The 20,425-nt window shown below is 41.3% G+C and overlaps 1 protein-coding gene across 1 annotated transcript; it reads left to right on the top strand.

Moving 5' to 3' along the window:
* The first annotated feature begins 10,844 nt into the window (after window positions 1-10,844).
* Window positions 10,845-16,906, top strand: ackr3a (atypical chemokine receptor 3a). The gene is made up of 2 exons (XM_068704865.1): window positions 10,845-10,989; window positions 13,852-16,906. The coding sequence occupies exon 2, from the start codon at window positions 13,921-13,923 to the stop codon at window positions 15,055-15,057; it is 1,137 nt and encodes a 378-aa protein (XP_068560966.1). The 5' UTR covers window positions 10,845-10,989; window positions 13,852-13,920; the 3' UTR covers window positions 15,058-16,906.
* The last annotated feature ends 3,519 nt before the right edge of the window (window positions 16,907-20,425 follow it).

Below are 20,425 nucleotides of genomic sequence, written 5' to 3'. Positions count from 1 at the left end.
TTGATGTCTATTACATGAGTTTTTGATGCATATACAATGTCATTGTACAAATATGAACGGCTGGGTTCTTGTACTGGGTTTTGTTTGCATGTACAAGTGGCAGATCCAAGAAATGTAAATGACTCTTTAGTGCCAGGTTTTCTGTCTTGCAAAATGATTCACCACTCAGTTGTCAGCTTTAATGGTGATGCAATAAATGTTACTCTGCCAACCAGAAGTGTTTATGGGCCATTTTCTCAACAAGTGGTAATGAAGCCATGATATCCATCAAGCTCCTGCTGGGATCTTCTAAGCAAAAAATGCTCCAGTATTGTTATAGTCAATCACAGAAATTTAAATTTTCAGTTCTGAACCTTTTTACAATCTACCATCAACCTTGTAGTAATCCAACAAGGTTATGATTTCAGTTTTGTACCAGCTCTTAACCTCATGTTGCCTTAATAAAACCCCATGTAAGAGTCTTTAAAACAAATTACTCTATACTTTTAGTTGACAATTCTGCATTTGAATCTTTCAGGTTGTTCTCTTGATGCGCACTTTGTCCAGTCTCTAGATGGGTATCCTGGTTTCGACCCCTCAGTCTGCATGGCCTCTGGGGAGAAATGCCCTGCTTTCCTCTCTGACTAAAAGTTTTGTCCCAACAGTGGGAGCCCACCTGGGGAAACTTCTCCAACCAAAAAGCCATATCAAAGCTGGAGGGTAGTGATGAACATTACATTGGTTCTGCATGTGCAACAAAGCTTAATTTCTTGCTTATTCCTGTGGAAAATTTGGTTGTTTGGGTGAGCTAAGTTGAATGTACTTTGTTTTGGACTGCTTATTTTGAATAATTCAATCATCTCTTACCGTCTGGTTGAAGCTGAAGTGCTCTGTACCTGGTATACAGACGACAAGCTGACGACAAGAGTCTGCTTGCAAGCAGGTTTGAGCTCTACACAGCAACACAAGTGGCCGAGCACTTTTCCCAGAGAAGCAGCTTTTGTTTGGGTATGGAGGAAATGAGATCGGGAGGGGGAGCACACTTAAGGAAATGGCCTTGCACTCTGATGTCCAGACCACAGCCTGTGACATGTAGAAACTCAACAGTGTGCATATTGCACAGCTGAGGTTTCACAAGGTCACTATTTGTTTGTGTTCAGTTGGGTCCCGTTTCATAATCACCTGCCCCTGCAGTTGAAACATGTTAAAATCTTTTCCTTATTTTGCAGTCAAAAAGCAGAACAAATTCAGTGATCTTGAGTTATCCAGTAACCAAAATAAGACATTTAATATTGTGCTGAGCCCTTTCAGCTGAACACTCTGGTCCCACATGAGAGAAGTTGTAGATGACAGCGCGGTTAAATCATGCTTTCAAGTGTGAAGTGTTTGAAACGTATGACTCAAGATGCACTAATTAGCTTCATCCTTATAATTAAAACACAAACTCTGCATCTGTAGATCTACACAGAAAAACAAATCCATCTATTGTCAGTATGACGTGTTTGGAGTTTGCTTTATATATGCATCATTGACCCAGACAGAAAACCATAGTTTGTTTGTATTGCTGGGTTTTTGGGCATTGAGTATTTATGTATGTAAGGCTTTTACCACAGTCTCTGATCTGCTGTCCATCCAGCTTTCCCATTGTCCATCCCAGTTCTCCCACCCTGGCTGCAGAGAAGGCCATTTTTGTCCGGTTCAATGGGAGGAAGTGGGCACCGTTTTATACCAGATACGGAACAGAGTCACCGGAAAAGCAGTCCTGCTACACTGAGAGCTACACACGTTCATTCGGATAAAACAATAGTAATGTAATTCAGGCTAAGCCTTTAGGTTGAGTGGACCTGAATACTTGTATTAACAATCTTTAATCTTAATCCAACTTTAAAGATGAGTTGCTCCAAGACGAAAAGCACATTTAGATGAGAATATCTATACTATGTCTGGTAGCTTAGCTTAGCACAAAAACTGGGGAAAAACCAGCCTGCTCTAAAAATAACGAAGCCAATGGTTGCTTAATATTAAGGCTACCGTACAGACATGAGGGTGGAATTGATCTTATCATCTAACTCTTGGAAAGAAAACAAATTATTTACAAACTATTACTGTAATAACGTTTAAAATCCAAATATGAAAATGATATACATAACGGCATTAGTCCTTCAACCTGATGTTGGCCATGCTGAGCCAGATGTGACTGATTGTTCTTCGTTGACTTTTGGGTGTTTTGATTATAGGCCGTAAATGGATCCCTGTGTTTGCACCAGATGTCCTAGTGTTAACAACAGGCCAGCCATTAAACACTACAGAGAGAGAGAGAGAGAGAGAGAGAGAGAGAGAGAGAGAGAGTGTGTGTGTGTGTGTGTGTGTGTGTGTGTGTGTGTGAGAAAGAGAGAGAGAGAGAGAGAGAGAGAGAGATGGCAAAGTGCAGGAGAATGCGAACTAAACTGAGAAATGAGGCAAATAATTTATATCAACCATGCTCTCACTCTTTCAGAGGCTACATTAAAATCCAATCAATTATAACTCAACGAAACCTACAGCTTGTCGAACTTTGCCTGTGTGAGTGAACATGAGAGTGGGTGAGAGAGTGAATCCATGTGTGCACATGAGGACAGTGAGGCACAGTTCAAGGCAGTTAGATTAAGATTGGCAGCAGGAAAGGTTTTTTTTTTTAATGAAGAACTACACTCACGTTTCCCTTTATGCGTTAACTGAAGTTCTAACTGCCCCCTTTACCTTTACCCTTTTTTCGTATCACAGAGTGTCCATTGTACGTTCTCCATCATTATGAAACCAAGGAATTCACTCTGACATCTGAGCACAATCATCCCCCAAACCAATTAAAGTAGCCTCTTAAATCAAGTTATTCTTGTAACATATCCTTTGTAGATAAGTTCCCACAATCTTTTTTAAGGAGAAAAATTATAAGATTGATAGTCCAATAAAACACCTCTTTACATTTTCATTCCTGAAACATTTTTCTTACCTGAGACATTATACAACATATCTTAGGCTGAACAGCCTTTGGCATGAGACATTTTTTTTTATTTTCTCATAAATAGAAAATGTGTGTGTGAGCATCAAAGATAAATCTCCCACGGTCCTATGTTGGTGATCACAGCCAGAACAGCTGGTTAGATAAAATGATAAAAAAGGGTGGACTAAAACAGCTGTGGAGGAACACAACCACGAATAGAGCCAAGGAGCTCTTTATACAAGGTCCAAAAAAGGATAGAAAAACACGGGTGAAAAAATAATAACAATCACCCCCTCCTTCCTCTTTTCATGAACTTCTGCAGGATGTGTCTTTCATGGCTTGGCCTTTTCATTCTCATCTCCATCCTTCTTTTGTGTTAGTCCTCTCCTCTCACCACTGTGGAAATGCACAGGAAACTTTTATCACAATGGGACTTTGCACAGATCTTTTGCTCATTAGGGATTTGAACGTTCACTGGAGACGTATTCCTCTGGGGAAACGGACTGTATTTCACCCCATACAAGAAAACAAGAAAACACTTTCACAAATCATCTGTAATAGAAATAACCTGCTAACAAATCACTGCTCATCACTCCACGCACCCAGTTACAAACCAAAGGTTGTCGAGCGTTTTCATTTGTTGGCCATTAATTGAGGAATAGTTTGTCACTAACGATTATCTTCCCCCTCCATTGATGCCTTTAAAACTCATCTAAAGACCCATCTATCTTCTTTAGCCTCTTAATCATCATCACAAAGACATGATCGCACTGAATCTTTTATTAGTTTGTACTTTATTTTGTAGTTTGTTTTTTGATAAAGGCAATCTATACTTTTTAAATTAAATTCTCTTATTTATGTTGTTTAAAAAAAAAAAAGTATTTGATCATTCCTGCATTTCATTACATTTTTTTGTAAAGCACTTTGGTCAACATTTGTTGTTTTTAAATGTGCTCTATAAATAAACGTGACTTGACAAATCAGGCTCCTGACACGCACTTCACTCAGCTCGCCTGGCGGTGACAGGGCCCAGGCAAGCCTGTGCTACTTCAAAACACTCACACGGAAGGCCCGCCATCATGGTTTTGATGAATGAACGGACATCAAGCTATTGGCCTTCATTCAGGCTCTGAAGTATGGAGTGCCTGGTGCTGGGAAGATGACGTGAGCGAGCAAAGCTGTTTTGTATTTACGAGGTTTGCGTGTGACTGGGAGGTTCGGGGAAGGCTCTTGGTGGTTTAGGGCGTCAGAGTGACAGGGTTAAGACTGAAGGCAGCCATTATGCCCCTCTCTAAATCCTTTTCTATATTGTAATGAGAAACAGATCTCTGCTATCTCCACAGCCTAGGGAGAGATAGGAGAAACCGACACATGGTGAACACAGTACATCCTGTCCCTCACTTCTGTTTGATCCCCAGCTCCCATGTTGACTCCTCTTCCCCTTCTACCTCCGATCCAATCTTCTTTTTGGATTTTGTTTCATGCATCTCCCTTGGGTATTCCTCCCACTGTCACACATCGGTATGAACAATGAAAGACTACAAATGGCCTGTTATGTTTTTGTCTGTGAGTAATAGATGTTGCTGAAGCTCAGGGTTACAGATGAGACTATGAGTAAAGACTAGATGAATGGGAGTGCGAGTGCCCCCACTATAGGAGCTCCAGGCACACAGGGCTCAACTCCAGATGCGGCCTGGGTTGCCACATCCTGCTCGTAATCCCCCTGAAGTGCCACATTCGCTTAATTGTGTGTATGTGTATGCAATCGATGGGGAGACCGTGAATAGGAACCACCCGGGATAGAGAAAAATGGCTTGAGGTAATTTTCCTTCACATGTTGCTCTGGTGATTTTGATAATTTTGTGCCGCAGGGTCAGTTCTAAAGAACATGATATTTACAGTGTATCGCCATTTAGATCTTTTCCCATTAAAGCGAGACAGGCTTCATACTGCTGTTTATCTACATTATTTATTCCTTCATCTCGTTTGAGTGGTGTGGAGTCCTGTTTATATCCAATAAAGCCTGCAGTGTTTAGTTTTCCCTCAGTACTCACGCTCTTATAAAACTTGACATTTCTTGTTTGCAAATGGAACGTCACTTTGTCTATGTTAAACCGGCTTGTTTACCATTGATGCAAAGTTTCAGACTCAAGTGAAACCATGAACTTGATTCCATTGACTGTTCATCAACAATGAGGGTTTTTTGAGTAGCCATGGGCTAGCAAGGCAACACCTAAAGGTAATGTAGCCAGTGAAGCTGTGGCTGCAGGCTTTTCCAAAACACATTCCAGTCGTGCTGATGGTCCATTTTTCATTTAGCGTGACAGGACAATAGGGGTGAAAGTTAGCCACCTTATCTGTGAACTCCATGTCAGTAGCATGGAAAGGCAACGTGTTGTGAAGCATACATCAGGATTGTCAGGATAGGATTACTAGTTTAGAGCTACAGCCCCCAGGGAACACAGTGAGACGGACACCTTCTCGTGCAGCCTGTGGACAGATTCTGTCATTCACTAATCCATAGTGGACACTCACTGTCCCCTGGAGCAAGATGTTTCTTTATCTTTTACCCATTTTATATGATCCCAATGACCTGTCAGCTGGCTCATGTTAATGAACATGGTGTGTTTTTGTGTGCAAGAGTGCTGAACGGGTGGGGGTGAACAGAAACCTGTAAGGCTTGGGGGAAGCAGAACCTGCATGTTTGAGTTACTGCTGCGTGCAGAGATGATAGACAAAGTTAATGGACTGTATGAGTCACAGCCGGTCATGGTCAACAGCTAAGCATGAATCCACTGACAGATTCAGTGAGGTCAAGAGTGAGGAAAGAGAAGGGGAAAAGAAAAGAGCAAAGAAAGAGAGAGAGAGAGAGAGAGAGAGAGAGAGAGAGAGAGAGAGAGAGAGAGAGCTCTGCAAGGCAGCGAGAGAAATATTTTTTTTGGGATGGCAATATCTGTCGGTCAGTCCACCACATTGGTCCAGACTGAAATATCTCTGGATTGCTATAAATGTTCAAGATCACCAATGGATGAATACTTCTAACTTTTTGGTGATCCCCTGACTTTACCTCTAGCACTGCCATGAAGCGGACAGTTGTGGTTGAGTGAAATACACTTGAGTTTTTTTTTGCGCTAAACGAATTATGGAAATGCCTTTGCCAAATTAATTATGACCTACAACATTTAACTCATATCTGATGTGCCGTTTCTGCTTACTGTGTCTTCCTGGATATTCCGATAACGTGTGAACATTAAAGAACAATTACAACTTGCACAACTGAAACAAATTCCTGAAGACCTCTCGCCATTTTTCTCCCATAGATGGGTTAGATGGCCAAGGCGACTGGTTTTATTTCCGGTCCGCAATCTCTACTTCTTCTACTCTGTTAACATTACAGTAATGCATAACCTATTCTGCCAACTTCTGACCAAACTATGCTGTACCTGAGTTTACACACTCCAAGCCAGTTGATGGAAACGCGCATTTTTTGTTAAAACATTTCAAAAGTTAAAATTGACAATTTAATGGAAACACGGCTAATGTATCCTGATTTTGGTGATCCCCTGAATTTTCCTCTAGCGCCCCAGTGAGGTTGACTTTAGAGCTTTATTGAACAGAAATTTGGATTCCCTGACTTTTCACCTCGTGCCTCTAGTGTGCGAAATACCCAGTGGCAATCGGGGGTCCCGTCTTGTGAGCATGTTAGCATGCTAATGTTAGCATTAGGCTTCAGTACAGCCTCACAGAGCTCTTAGCGTGGCTGTAGACTCTTGTTTGACAACCATGGATCAAATGATTACAAAGGTGTTGCAAATCTAAAAGCCCACTATGCTACCCGCACAACACCAAATGGCAGACAGACATAGCAACTAGCTGAACATAGTGCATCATTTAGCAAAGTCCCATATTTCCCTTTAGCAGTTGGTATAGAACAAACAACGCAGATCTTAATGGAGAGTGAATATTGGACTTACATTTGTTTCACCATAGTTCGCCATATCAATTTAAAAGCTGGTGTCAGTACACCTTGTTTATGTTGCCCCCATGTGGCCAAAAGATCTGGTTTGAGAAATAATTTATTTCACATTCCTGTTTAACACAATGGTATATTCTCACTTTTTTTTGTGTTTGACATTTGAGCAGTTCTCAGGTTTCCCTGACATTGGAGGGGCTAGTGTGAGGGATGCTCTGTCAATGTGAGGAATGCCTTGGTTGCTACATTCCCCAACAGGGACGCGCTCTTTCTGCCAAACATGCACCTGCATGAACATATCCCTAAGAGAAACAAAAGATCACCTCATCACAAGCTAGTAGAAGATCTACAGTGACAAAACACTGGCTCAAAAACCCCAAGACAAAGCCCAATGGAACAAGTAGCTGCCAATCTTTTGTTCTTTGATTTTATTTCACTTCCTGGTGTTCAGACGCTCCATCTCAAGCTTCATCCTCTCCTTGTGAGCACTGCTTTCAGCTTCACTCACACAGGCCCTCATCCAACTAAAAGATAATTATAAATGAATAAGTAAATAAGTGAAAGATGAGTGATGTTAGAAGAGCAAAGGATAAGGAGGAATGTGAGGGAGTAGAGAAATGCAAGAGGGAGCCTCAGAGCGTGAGGGAGGGCGACAGTAAAGATGGTAAAGATGTGGTTGAGAATGAGGTTGGGAAGGACCCTCTGAATGGAGATTTGAACCAAAATAGATTGCGTCTGTCAGACCCCCCACCGTGACGCAGGGCTAGACTACAATAGAAACAGCAGTCATTAGGAATAACTCTCAATCTTTCTTCCTCTGTTTTCCTCAACTTTTCTCCCACAGCCCCATCCCCCTCTCTTAATTGTTTTACGTCTTTGCCACCCTTTTTTCTCTCTTGCAGTCACCGACCCTTTGCCATCTCCTTATCTCCTTATCGTTCTGTTTGTCCTCAGTGTGAAAATGTGTATGACGAACTTGGCCTTGTCTAAAATCCTGCAGGAATAGTTGAAAGGGGCCATACTGTTTGAATGCACTCTCCAAAAATCGAAGGACACACACTTGTGTTTGAATAGTGGACAAATACAACTCTGGATGTTGTTTTGAGCAAGAACACATGAAGAGCAAAACTGTAGGTGTCCTATGTATAGCTTGGACACAAGTAGTAGAATTACAGTATTGAAAATGTAATTACAATGATTAAACCTGCATTAATTGTTTTTCTGGGGGAGCAATTTTCGGAGACAAGCTGTCAAATCAACACCTTTGACCTGTTAAGTTGAAACGGCGAACTTTTCAGCAAACATTTGCCTACACATCCAGCAGACACAGAGAGACATTATTATTCATTTGGAGTCATGTTTCTGGCCAACAGATGAATATGTTTATCATTCACTCTCTTTTAGCTCTGTTTTTATTCTCTACCAACTGTGGAAAATAATCTGGCTCTTTAGGCCAGTCTTTATCTGCTGCTTAGAGCTGCAGGTAGCATGAATTTATTAGAGCTTTTTAACTGAAAACAGTTGCCTGCTACTTCTGGAAACAGCTCTGATTAGAGCGATGATAGTGAACTGGTTTAAAAAACGCCATAAAACCAAAACTTTTAACCAATAAGAATGATCAAGAATATAAAGTATGTAGCATACGATTTTTAATGAAAATGAACTTTGAACAGATTCAGGCAGAAGTGTGAAAGTGTTTGGAGTTTAAAGATTATTTGATGTTTAATTATTGTTGTATGTTCATGTTTTTTGTAGATCTATTGCATAATACAAAAGGCTTCTGAGTTATCCTGTTTCATCCAATTCTAATTAGATTTCTTAAGAAGATATACTGGCAGAAGGTGTATGGTGGCCGGATGGCCTTTTCTCAAACAACACACATACACAGACACAGACACAGACACAGACACACACACACACGCACACACACACACACACACACACACACACACACACACACACCCCTGCTGTTCCCAGTCCGGCCTCCCTGTGAATGAGGACTGCGAACAGAGGTTGGCAGCGGTCTGCAGGGCTACGGATGCTTATCAGAAAGGCTTACAAATCCCCCCTGATGCTCCTGATATGGAGGACAATGGGTATGCGTGCGTAGTGGGAGCTCTCTTTAAAGCTTCATTGAAACTGACTTCATACTCTGCTCTTTAATGAGGTCAGAGTATAGCCTGCTGGCTGCATTTCATCACTGAATACAGGGCATGCAGTCATAATAAACTTCAGTGAGGTGACCTGTACGAGTCAACAATATATTTTTCCAATGAAAACATGCTGGACATACTGTACCTGCAAGTCAAAACGTCAATCATTGGACATGACATCAAAAAAATTACTTTAACTTATGAGCTCTATCAAAGTATAACATCAACAAATCAAACATATGAATGTGTATATTTTTTATAAATTCCACAGGGCCTTCCTTTTGTGATTTTGTCTTTGTATTGAACTTGGGGTTAATTGCCCTGGTGGGAGCAGCTGTGAGGCCACCAGAGTTGCAGGTGAGCTTTCAACGGCTTTCAGTAAACACATGAGCCTCCCACAATGCTTTGTGCTGCTTCCAGAGGATGTGCCTAAAATGAGACTGAATAAGGCTCAAACAACAATAAAACAAAAAGGCTTCAGCAGCTGATGTTGTTGTTCATAGTTTCAAGACAAGCATTGCATCAATAAAAGAAGTAAAAAAAATGTATAACATTAACCCCTTCATTTGGTCAAAGGGATTCTAAATAACACAGACTGTCATCGAATTAACATAAAGACTCAATCATGAGCTGTTGGTGTAGTTCGTTATTCAGAGTGTATTTTCAGTTACCTCGGTAGGGCTTGGTTTTGGGTTTAACCCGTTTGGTGGTTTTGGGTGGAAGCAGACAACAGATGTGGTTTACTGACTGTCTGCATCTCTGGTTTCATATTTAGGTAACTGGGGCGAGGCACAAGGAGGTGCCCTTGTAATATGGTTTAATGTGGTTAATGCATTTTGTGCATCATATTTATGATGCATGTATCCTATATATTGTAGTTTAAAGGTTGAAACTATTTTATAGCAGTTGCTATATCATAATATAAATCCTATGCAATTTATAAAGCTACAAGATTTGAGGTAAAATGTACAGTGTCTCAATATACCATGATTATAGCCCCTTTCTACTGATTTCATGCTTTACATGAAGTGTATAGTATAGACATAGACCTGCATGCAATATAAAAACTGGAATATGGAAATATAGAGTTTGATTATTGTATTCAATCATTATTATGTATTATTAGCCTCTGCCAATCTAAATCTTAACAAAACATATCACAACAGACACAAAGCAGCATCTAAACAGGTAGTTTCAAAATATAAAGTTTCTGAAGTTTGCATCTACCATACTATATTATTGCATTCCAGTGCATGATTTCAAGAACCACTGCTGCAGAACATTTGTGCAGCATCTAAACAGGTGAGAGTGTCATTTAAAAAAAAAAAAAAAGGGATTTTACGTTTCCTAAATTTGCACAATATTAGGTTATTGCATTTTTCTTACTTGGTAGCATTTTCCTAAAATGGTCATACATTACACCCTCTCTACGATACATTGGTAATAACATAGCCTGTTGTCCTTTACTTATCGCGTAGTGCATGCCGTACAAGAACAGATTTGCATTCCATAAAAAACACTTGCGTGAAGTAAGAAACACATATACTGTTCAGCAATGTGAACATGTTTAATTAAGTTTTATTTATGGAGAGTTGTAAACAGGAAATTCCAGGTGTTCTTTTTTATTTCCTTCTTGGACGAAACTCGCCGGACTGCTTGCTGTTTATGAAGCGATGCCATGTCAATACGCATAGCTGTTAGGACCAGCCTTGGAGGCGTTTCTCCTCTGAGTTTCAGCAAGTGCAGAACAAGGAACAGGCTCATTTTCATTTAAGGACGCGGAGGGTAGCGCACACACGATTACCCCAGTGGAGTTGAAGTTTCCCCTCAGCACCAAAGCTAAACAAAAACAAATCTGTTCTTCTGAAGAGAAGATTTCAGCGAGGGATCAGGAATCAAAACAGGTAAGCTGCCTATATGAGCTCATTTGGGGACAAGATAAGATTGTCCAGGTAGTTTCTCGGCTTTCTCTCACTTAAAAAATACCCCCAGAGATGCTCGATACCTACGGTCATCTGTGCGTACTACATACATCAAAATATACTTAATTTGTTTCCATTCAACAACTTTATTAACTCCTATTATTACAGATACAAACTGAGATAAAAAAGATATGCTACATTTTTTTATTGAAATGAATAGTAATATACCATCATTTATTAAATTTAAGTTACTTTTTTGTAGTTCTCCATCTTCCAAGCGTGCCTCTGCGCTGTTTATTTGCCTCGACGCTCAACCGCGGAGTAAGGCTACTGTATACTAAACGGATATCTGATAAGAGTAGTTTGTTTCCAGCCTGATATAAATCAACAATGGCAACAATGACATTGTATGTGTTCAACAGCAATCTGGGATCTTTCGCTAGATTCGGTTGTGCGTAATGACGCAGAAGGCAACTCTTTTACTGGTAATCTATACGCGAAAACCCGAAGTCCTATCTCCAAAAGGCAAAGATTTGATCCAAACTAAAGCCTGGAGAAACTTCTGACAAACACGTTGCACCTGCACCATTCATGGCGGCAGCATTAGCACATGAAAATCGCCTTCAATTGCCTTTATTTTCTGTGTATTGAGGAACAAAAGACGTTTTCAGCTAATTTGTAACTGGATGCTGTCGAGCTGAAAAGAGGAAAGGGAGCAAGGGAGAGAGAGAGAGAGAGAGAGAGAGAGAGAGAGAGAGAGAGAGAGAGAGAGAGATGGGCTCCATGTGCCGTCTCTGTTATCTGACGGTGTGGGTGTTAAGAGGTTAATTAGCTTGAAGCCTCTGGGGCTACCTGGCACCTCCAGGTATTTTCCATATAATATAAGGGAATTAGACAGAGGCCATTGTGAGGGATTATCTCAGCATAGAAAATCCCTCTATTAGAATGAAAAGCACTTTCCAGTGTCTCAAAATAATTGAAAGTAGAATTAAATGTCAGGTTTCTGACATTTCTTAAAGAAACTGCTTTATCAAAAGCGGTGGGAGAGCCGTTACTAAGCCGAGGTAGCAATACTTATTTAAGTATGTGAAAAATGAGCTCAATAATCCATCACAAAAAAAGAGTCCTGCACTGAAAAATAAATGCATCTTTTTTTAATCAAATAGATGCAGTCAAATTCAAATTCTTCATTGGTCAATGTTAGGAGTGGTTGACTTCCATCACATGTATGTCATTTGTATTGCAGTTCAATTTCAATGGATTGGAAACCAGATGGGTATGTCTGTTTGGGGCTAATCCAGTGAATCAAAACTCATACAAATCTACAAAATACAAAATATTTTTTTAAAGTGGTCAAACTTAATATTTAAAAATTATTCATTTAGATGTTGCAGCTGGTGGAGCTCATTTTTTACAACTGTGCATACGGTACTTTAGGTATTTCAATATGTGGCATTTTACCATATTCTACAAGATGATTATGTTTTGTATATACATATACATGTTTTGACCTGCAAAGTAACTGGTAAATGTAGCTGTCAAATACATGTCGTGGTTTAAAAACTATATTTGCCCCTGAAAGGCAGTGGAGTAGAAGTATAAAGTAACATTAAATGAAAATACAAAAGTTAACTGATAACAAAAGCAGACATAACACACGCTAGACAGCTTGTCCTCCAGGTGTCCTTGTATACATTTTTACCTTTTTCTTTTATCATACTCTGTGACTTTGTGCCAATTATCCTGCGTACAGCACAAGTCTCCTACAAAGGCAGACGTGTGAAGCGGTCACATTTCACTGTTTTCCGGCGTGCTGTGTCACCCAGTGGTCGGTGACCCTCGTTTTAACCTTGGACGGACCATTTTGCAGGCGTCAAGACTCCCGCTGATTTCTGCTCACAATTCACTCCGTGGGCGTACGAGTCATTCAGGGGCAACAGCGGGGTTAAGCCTCTCATGTTCTGGTTTCCATCTATTACCTTTCACCTCTGATCTTTCACACTGTGGCAGGCTGCCAGTTAGGGGAGCTAAGAAAGACATCACAGCAGAAAATCCAGGGTTTCAGTGGTCCTTCAGGCTCAAACGAATCATGGCAGGTTATTAGCATGCCAAGCTGCTCCAGACTACCACCGCTGTGATCTTGCATATTGCTTCAGTCACCTTACTCATAAATTTAATGTATCCTGCATTTGAAATTGTGTGCATGTGTTTTTCAGTTATAAGACTCAGATGTTGTAAAATGACGTATTCAAGGTTATAAGCAGTCTTTTCTTTGATCATCTGGGTGGTGACAGCTCCTCTCTCACCCTCTCCTTGACGAGCAGAAGAGAAAGATCAGATTTATTTCTTACTATAACAAGCATGTTAAAGGAAAACATGGCATCAGGTTTCCCACCCTGACCAATGCTTTATCTTGGAATGCCCGGAACGCTCCGGAAATACACCGTGTTTGGATTTCTCGAACCCACTTCCTCATGTCTAATCTGCACTCTGTGCTAGTGGAGCTAATGTAAACATTTATTGTACTGCCCCCTGACTGCACATCAATCACAGGGAACTAATATGTTTTTGACACGGCAACAGAGAGCTTCTATTAACTCATGAAAGCAGTGTTTTAACAAGTTAACCGCATTAAAATTCTTCAGGATCTGGTGGCACACCACAAGTGGCTTTATGTTTTATTAGCTCATGCACTTTGAGCCCACAACGGCAAAATAATCCATGCTTTATGAACAGAAAATTGCTTCTTAAATATGATAACAACAGGTATCATTTCGTTGTTGGATCTTTATCCAGGTAAATAATAAGTGCAAGAAATGATGAGTTGATGTTTTGTTTTTACAGGATCCATCCCAGTCAGAAGTGGTGTGTATTCCCTCCCAGTGGTCTGTGGTCTTCTCCCAGTGCTGAAAAATGAGTCTGAGCACCAGTGAGCTGGAGGACCTGTGGGAGTCGTTGGGAGACCTCAACTTCTCCGAAGCCTTTAGCAACATATCGAGTGTGGATGCAACGGTGTGTGCCACGGCTTTCAACCGCAACGCTCTGCTCTACTCTATGTGTGTCCTCTACACGTTTATCTTTATCGTCGGTCTTGCTGCTAACGCTCTGGTCCTCTGGGTAAACATTCGTGCCCAAAGAGACTCCACCCCTCGCCATGAGACACACATGTACATTGCCCACCTGGCAGTCGCAGACCTGTGTGTGTGCGCCACCCTGCCTGTGTGGGTGAGCTCGCTGGCCCAGCACGGCCACTGGCCCTTAGGTGAGGTGGCGTGTAAACTCACACACCTGCTGTTCTCCGTCAACCTCTTCGGCAGCATCTTCTTCCTGGCCTGCATGAGCGTGGACCGCTACCTGACTGTGACGAAGCACGGAGACCATGAGAGAGGCGTACGCAGGAAGCTAATCCGCAGCGGAGTGTGTGTAGGGGTGTGGCTTCTGGCTCTGGTCGCCTCCCTACCAGACACCTACTTCCTGCGTACTATGAAGTCAACGCATGGGGACACCATACTGTGCAGGCCTGTGTACCCAGAGGGAAACCCCAGGGAGTGGATGGTGGGCGTGCAGTTGAGCTTCATCCTGCTGGGCTTTGTTCTCCCCTTCCCTGTCATTGCAGTGTTTTACGTGCTGCTAGCCCGCGCTTTTACTCGTTCCTCCTCTTCTTCATCGTCTTCCACAGTGGAGCAAGAGCGTCGTGTGAGCCGCAGGGTGATCCTGGCCTACATCGTGGTGTTTCTGGGCTGCTGGGGGCCCTACCATGGCGTCCTCCTGGTTGATTCCCTGTCTCAGCTCGGCCTGGTGCCTCTGACCTGTGGCCTGGAGAATGTGATCTACGTGGCCTTGCACCTCACCCAGTGTCTGTCCTTGCTCCACTGCTGTTTCAACCCCATCCTCTACAACTTCATCAACAGAAACTACCGCTATGACCTCATGAAGGCCTTCATCTTTAAATACTCCACGAGGACGGGTTTGGCACGCCTCATTGACGCTTCCAACATGTCTGAGACTGAGTACTCTGCTGTAGCTGTAGACAACCCACCACAGATCTGAGACGGTTTGTAAATCCAAATGACTACAAATGCAATATAAGCGTATGTTACAATTGATTTGTTCTTATCAGAATCTGTCCACAGACAGCATCCTTTGTACAGAAATCTGCTTGAGTCATGTAGAAAAGCTTGAAGACAGGCTAATATCAACGTTGATGGATCAATTTCAAAGCACTTACAAAGCAGTTTTATTATAACAGCTGATACTGAAAGCATATATTTCACTCATTGTCACTCATTTGTAAAGCCAATACAGTGGCCGTATATGTGTAAAATCATTGCTTGTACTGTTGTTATAGGATTGTACTGTGTATGTGTGTGTGTGTGTGTGTGTGTGTGTGTGTGTGTGTGTGTGTGTGTGTGTGTGTATGTGGTGTATATAATCTGACAGGCATTGAATATCGATAGTATCAGCAGAGTAATATTGTTAATCTTTTTTTTTATAAATTTGTATTTATATACTGTACATTTTAAATATATTGCGTCCCTCTTGTAAATCAAAGACATCACACACTGATGGCTGCTCAGTTCTCCACTTCATGCAATGCTGCTTCATCATTTCAGTCGAGCTACTGACTGGCTCAATGTTATAGTCCTGCTGTCTCTGTTAATCATGTCACATCAGTTGAATCCTTCAGACACAAAAAATGAAATTAATTTTCCTGCAACTAAGGTTTTTAAATTATCTAAAACGTGTGTGTTCTGAGTTGCATAGTTAGAAGAATAGTTCGAAATTTAGATGTCCATGCACTAAATATGAAGCTACAGCTAGCTGCTGTTAAGCTTAGCTTAGTATTATAACTAGAAACAGTGGAAACAGCTCGCCTGGCTCAGTCCGAAGGAAAAAACAAACCCCAAGAATTTGCTTACCAGCACCTCCAAAGTTGAAAAATTAACATGTTATATTTGTTTGTTTAATTCGTACTAAAAGCAACGCTCTGGGGAGGATTATGTGCTGGACTATTTCTTTGCTGGAGGTAGTGACTCTCTGTTGTCTTTCAGTCTTTGTGGCAAGCTGAGCTAAGGAAATCACATGCTGGCTTTAGCTTTCTATTTAGCGTACAGACATAAGAGTGGCACTGCATTAACCCTCTCATCTAATGCAACTCTCTCTGCAAGAAAGCAAATAAACATATTTTCCAAAAATCGAAAGCTGAGGTCTTGTGCTTGCAGCTTAAATCATTAACTTCTCTGTTTTCTTTTGGTTGTAAATATTTCCAGTGTCTGGATGCTTCAACTGGGACTACTGAGATTAAAGAGCAGGTAGATGTAGCTCCTTTGTATTCTGAAACGTACAGTATTATGTAAAATACTGTATGGTCGCTATATCTTGCATCAGTGCTAATAGTGGAAAGGATGCACATGTGCACATCCATGTGGTGTTAATCCTGCTGTGTCAGCACACAGGCCACAGATGGCTGAAAACTTTATGACCAAATAACGTAAAAGAATAGCCTAACTACCTTTATGTAAGCAGCAGCTGTGGTGTGTAACAACCAAGTGTTTATTAGGGACCAAAGAACAAAAAAAAGCATATTTACTTTAGAGTTGTGTATGTGTGTTTGTGTGCCACAGCGTGACTCCAAAAATGATGTTTTATGTATCATAAAGATTGAGTTATACAGTTTACTCACTGTCTGTTGTAGGAAGCAACATATTCTTTTGATGCGCTGACATAGAGCACATTGTGTCATGTGATTGGTTACACATGTATGCTTTTACACTGAGAAGATTTCATGTTGCAATCAGAAAAGAGTGGGGACACAAACATGTCGAGAAGAACAGAGGCATTCTTTTGGTATTGTAATGTGTAACATGTGTTTTGTTATATATTAAATACAGAGAAAATGTTTTGCCTCCGTGCCTCAGTTTCTTTGGCTCGTGTCAAATTAATCTTACAGTTTAATGATCATCCCCCGAGATATCTAAAATAATGGGTTTCAACTGAGAAGCTCCAATGACGTTGGTTTTGGAAATACTTTTACTGCCATTTTTTTACTGCCATACCATTTGAGGCACTGAATAACAAACAAACAAACAAACTCATCCAGCAAAAACATAACAGCACTTTGTGTGGTTTGTCCCAGCTGTCACGGTTCAGCTAGGCTTTAGTTTGACAGAGTATCTACGTTTAAATCAACTTTCTTTCAGACTGCAAAAGAAGAAAGAGATGTTACTCGTGCCAACTTAAAGGCACAATAAGATTTTTTCTTTTTACCATCAGGGTCAGAGAATACAATTTAATTGAGTTTATTCTCTTGCATTTTGTACATAATTTAGAACATTTAGTGGAAAAAGAATGAAACACTTTAGCTCCATCAAAGGTGCCAATATGTCTTCAACAATGCAGAAGGTTATAGATGCATGGTAATACGTCAACCCATCAGTGTTTTGCTCCTTTAACCCCAGTGCTTGACCTACTGTCCAGTGGGATGGACACCACCCTGCCACTGTTATCCTCAGGATTAGTCTCGGCGCTCCACAGTGCCTTCTTGCAATCAACTGCCATTTGTGAGTCCTTCAGCTTCTTCAGGCAGCCTCTTCCCCCTCCTTCTATGGGAGGATGAGCTCAATGAGAAAGACCACCTTGGTGGCCAAGGACCACACCACTCTGTCTGTGCGGAGGGATGTGGTGATCTTCCTGGGAGATCTTCCTAACCACGGTCAACTATCTTCTTTTTTTTGCCCCTGAGTGGAGATGCAGCTCAATCCATTGTTCCTTCCTATCCTAAGGAAATAGATACATTTCTTTCTCACTGAAGTGTGTGTTCTCCTCGCAATAAAAATGAGAAATGTCAAAAATCACACTGATTTTGTCTGCCTCATCACACTAAAGTCAGAAAACATTTTTGACATGCATACACCTCCTTCTTCTTTTCCTTCTTTTTCACCTTTTACCTACATTTTTTCCAGTGTTTTGGCCTCCTATATCACTATCTGCACACGTCACCAGCTGTGCTGCCCTTGAGATAGTCTTGCTGACAGGATGTGTTGAAGGTTAGCATTGTTGAGAGAGGGCAGCTCAGCCCTCCTCTTTGCTGAACCACTGGTGCAGGCAGGCCAGGAGTGTCGTTGGCTACTCTGATGAGGAAGCTGTGCAGGGATTCACAAAGGTCAAACCAAGTGATTGATCTGCTGATGAAACCTTCCTTCTCTCCTGTGAAACTGCCTTGATCTCACAGCACTCCTGGTGTGTGGTGATCATCTCTGCCACAACCAGTCACTTCCTCTCCTTTCTTATTTTCCCCTCACAAGACATACTCGTTTGACCGGAAACCCATTCAATCTCTTCCTGATGTTGCAGCCTGCTGATGGCTTGCTCCAGGTCACCGAACTTCCACCAACTAACTCACTAAACAAGATGACATGTGTAAATTAAACAACTTTGTAGTCAGTGGAATGCAGATTGTTTTGGGTTTGACAAAGTGAGGGCAGGATTACAAGGAGGCCCCAGGCAAGAAGTGAGCTGAGCCTCCGTTAAGCTTACTCCTTGTTCCCCAACTTACGCTTTGAGTTGATAAAAATAAAATGTAAGAATATTTAAGAATATGAACCATGCAAGCATAATTTAAATAATAATGTAATTAAATGTATGATACAGCCCTATATGACAAAAGCAGCAATGCAGAACAACCAGATGTCTTTTTTTCCCCCCACACATTCTTTTTCCTTGTCAAAACCTGGTGCCTCCTTTAAGGACAATACAAATCCAACAACTGCCCACATTTCCGTCAGAGATTCGGGTGTGTTATGCTAATGTAGCCGCGAGCGGCTAGCCTCAAGCAGAGATGAGGAGCGACCTACAGAGGTCTGGTAAACTCACTTCTCATTAACTCTACACCTCCACCTCATTTTCAAACTTGTATTATGTAGCCCCAACTGACAACTCCAATATCAGCTTTTGAGCAGCTCCCTGGAGCCACAAAAGGCTACAAATGTTCTCAAATATGCAGTAGCACTCCCTAGGATGTTTAAGCAGACTTGTAAAATCAATAGAGTTCCCCTTTTAAACCCACCCCATTCCAGTTTATATTAATCAATAGACCAAGGTACCACAAAATAATTGCCAACCTAAGGGCCCTTGAGAGTCTGGGTCCTTGGAGCATTTTGCCAGCTTCCAATGGGTAATCCATGCAGCCTCAGACAGCGCTTGTTTAATTTTTCATGCTACGAGAATAAAAACACCCTAAAGCGGTGGTTATATAGGCTACATACAGATGGTACGCACACACACACACACACACACACACACACACACACACACACACACACACACACACACACACACACACACACACACATACACACACACACACACACACACACACACACTGAAGATGCAGGTTTAGAAGGGAGTCAATAGCAGTTTTAATTATAACTTGAGATCAGACCATTATTTCAAACTTGTTCTCCCATACAGTAGATGCTCAGGTGCTGCAGTCATGTCTGAATACACACAGGGTGAACGTGTAACACACACTTCTGCTGCTCTGCGACTGAACGGCTGTGTTTTACTTGGCACGCACATATGCTGTAAAGTGCCTTGCTTCCTTTTACAGTTTGCCACTTGTAATTCTCCTCTGTTCCCGTTATAAGTTGCGTATACACAATGTGTCAAACACACTTAGGAGACAATCTTCTACTCAAACCCAAACACTCTACTTGGTGTAAAATCTAAAACTGGCTACACAGGCGTGAACTCTGAAAGCTTCCCCGTCTTACTTTTTGCAGTTTTCTGTTGTCACTACCTGGAAGGCATACAGAAATATAAATTTGTACAAGGAAAGATTTTCAGAGATTCATAAATGCTCAGTGGTACAAAACCGGATACTGAAATCATCTAACATCCAGCTCAGTCCTGGCTTTTCTTATAGCTGGTTCGTGTATGAGTTACAATGCATTCTAAATAGGGCTATCAGTTTTAGTTTGATTTAAAAAGCGTAGGAAATGGGCCAGAGATGAAGTCGATTAGGGAGTGTTGTTTTACGGTACAATGATAATCTCTACCTTATGCTGAGTAGAGATAACATTAATTAATGATGAAACAGGGAGGGGTGGAGAGTAATTTAGAGCAACTGGACTTTTTTATGTTATCTACTTGAGCAGCACACAAATGTACTGAGCACACTCACATTGCAGGCTATATTTACACATACTCTGCATGCATGTGTAGTTGTAAAAGTAATTATTTCTGGCCCATTTCCAAGCATTTAGAATAAGTTCAATTCCCAATCAAGTCTTTACTTGTTTCACTCGGTCTGGCAGGAATTCCACACGAGGACTCATGCATGGCGAATAATGGGTCTTGCATTATAAATGAAGAAGAGGAAGGCAGCAGCTGCTTTTGCTCACAGGGAGTTTTTGGTGTG

This window comes from Cebidichthys violaceus, unplaced genomic scaffold (assembly GCF_023349555.1).
Source record: "Cebidichthys violaceus isolate CVI_PGR_0920_01 unplaced genomic scaffold, fCebVio1.0.p SCAF_11, whole genome shotgun sequence".
NCBI lineage: Eukaryota > Metazoa > Chordata > Actinopteri > Perciformes > Stichaeidae > Cebidichthys > Cebidichthys violaceus.
The sequence above is the reverse complement of the archived record's forward strand: the minus strand, read 5'-3'. Positions and strand labels throughout refer to the sequence as shown.

Coding starts and splice junctions, on each gene's coding strand:
- ackr3a (XM_068704865.1), top strand. CDS start 13,921: ATGAGTCTGAGCACCAGTGAGCTGGAGGACCTGTGGGAGTCGTTGGGA.